This window comes from Mandrillus leucophaeus, unplaced genomic scaffold (genome assembly GCF_000951045.1).
Source record: "Mandrillus leucophaeus isolate KB7577 unplaced genomic scaffold, Mleu.le_1.0 Scaffold29, whole genome shotgun sequence".
In the NCBI taxonomy this organism is placed as follows: Eukaryota; Metazoa; Chordata; class Mammalia; order Primates; family Cercopithecidae; genus Mandrillus; species Mandrillus leucophaeus.
The window spans coordinates 1,972,025-1,974,063 of record NW_012103031.1 but is presented as its reverse complement, the minus strand read 5'-3'; the positions used below and the strand labels follow the sequence as shown (position 1 = coordinate 1,974,063).

The 2,039-nt window shown below is 48.8% G+C and overlaps 2 protein-coding genes across 2 annotated transcripts in view; both read left to right on the top strand.

The window, feature by feature from the left end:
* ARPC1B (actin related protein 2/3 complex, subunit 1B, 41kDa) overlaps positions 1 to 2,039 on the top strand; it is an 88,440-nt gene that overhangs the window by 43,963 nt on the left and 42,438 nt on the right. The gene's annotated exons all lie outside the window — the stretch shown is intronic.
* ARPC1A (actin related protein 2/3 complex, subunit 1A, 41kDa) overlaps positions 1 to 2,039 on the top strand; it is an 11,930-nt gene that overhangs the window by 5,202 nt on the left and 4,689 nt on the right. Inside the window, exon 3 of the mRNA XM_011985786.1 lies at positions 273 to 466. Coding sequence (XP_011841176.1) covers positions 273 to 466 — 194 coding nt within the window. The remainder of the gene's footprint in view (positions 1 to 272; positions 467 to 2,039) is intronic.

Here is a 2,039-nt window from a genome sequence, read left to right as displayed (position 1 = left end):
ACTAAAAACACAAAAATTAGCCAGGGCATGGTAGCGCGCACCTATAATCCCAGGTACTTGGGAGGCTGAGGCAGGAAAATCACTTGAACCCGGGAACCAGAGGTTGCAGTGAGCTGAGATCATGCCACTGCACTCCAGCCTGGGCAACAGAGCAAGACTCAATCTCAAAAAAAAAAAAAAAAAGTAAGAGAGGCCTATCATGGTGAACACTCTGCCAAGGAGCTGGGCGGTGGGCAGTGTGTCCTCCAGGGACTGACTGAGTCTCGTTTCAGGGCCATGACTGCTGCCCAATGCTCTTCAACTACGATGACCGCGGCTGCCTGACCTTCGTCTCCAAGTTAGACATTCCAAAACAGAGCATCCAGCGCAACATGTCTGCCATGGAACGCTTCCGCAACATGGACAAGAGAGCCACGACTGAGGACCGCAACACGGCCTTGGAGACGCTGCACCAGAATAGCATCACGTAGGTGCCATCTGTAGAAAGGTGGTCAGGTGACAAGGTGCCCTCCTGCCCCTCGCCGTTTCCTTACTGGGTTCCTACAAAAGCTCTATGCCCCGCAGGCCCAGGCATTCCTTCAGGGACAAGGGCAGCAAGAAGTCCGTATCTTCCCGACCGCCAGGCTCTCATTTCCAGCTTGTGATAGGGAGAGAGTCGCCACCACCTGGTCATTCTGTCCTTCAAGGTGCAGATTACAAGGCAGCAGCCAGCAGCAGCAGTGCAGACCCTGTTGCAATCCGAGGTGGTGGGGCTTCAGGGCAACCGCTTCCTAGGGCACCCTTTCTCAGCTACTCAAGAACGAAAGGAGACTTTCTTGAATGCTGCGTTCCCATGGTAGTGCACACATAACAGAAAGCGAAGTTACAGCCTGTTTGAAAAGGTAACTGTAACTGTTATTTCAAGTAATGGATACAAATAGAAGATTCTTTAATTAAAGAAACAATTTCTTAGCATCATGATGACAAAGCTGAGGAGGGTTTCAACTGGGTTTTCATAGGGTATATGTAATTATGTAAGACAACAGAATTGTGTTTTGTCCAGAAAGTTTGATTTTTATTTATTTATTTATTTATTTTTTATTTTTTTGAGACAGAGTCTCACTCTGTTGCCCATGCTGGAGTGCAATGGCACAATCTCAGCTCACTGCAACCTCCGCCTCCCGGGTTCAAGCAATTCTCCTGCCTCAACCTCCCGAGTAGCTGGGATTACAGGTGTGTGCCACCACACCTGGCTAATTTTTTGTATTTTTACTAGAGACGAGGTTTCACCCTGTTGGCCAGCCTGGTCTCGATCTCCTGACCTCAGGTGATCCGCCCACCTTGACCTCCCAAACTGCTGGGATTACAGGCATGAGCTACCACGCCCGGCCTGAAAGTGTGATTTTTAAGGTCTAGAGGAGAGGCTGGGCATGATGGCTCACACCTTTAATCCCAGCACTTTGGGAGGCTGAGGCAGGCAGATCACTTAAGGTCAGGAGTTTGAGACCAGCCTGGCCAGCATGGCAAAACCCATCTCTACTAAAAATACAAAAATTAGCTGCTCGTGGTGGTGCACACCTGTAATTCCAGCTACTCGGGAGGCTGAGGCAGGAGAATCGCTTGAACTGGGGAGGTGGAGGTTGCAGTGAGCCAAGATTGAGCCACTGCCCTCCAGCCTGGGATATAGAGTGAGACTCCGTCTCAAAAAAAAAAAAAAAAAATAGAAAAGCATCTGGAGGAGAAATATATGCTTGATATTCTAAATTACTGTGGTCAGAGTTGGGTCCCATGGGATTTTCCCTCATTGAGAAGCCTTTTCTATTGAGAAGCTTTTGTTGTGGTATTGATGGTGGGAGGAGTAATGGAAACCTCTAGACTTCCTGTTTGAGAGAACTATGGTGAAGTGCAGGTTGTGCTTCATCTTCAGCACGTAAAATAGGCTGCAAATGCTCTATGGAAAAATGAGAACCAGAGGCCTGGCACCATGGCTCACGCCTGTAATCCTAGCATTTGGGAAGCCAACGCAGGAGGATTGCTTGAGGCCAGCAGTTCAGTACCAT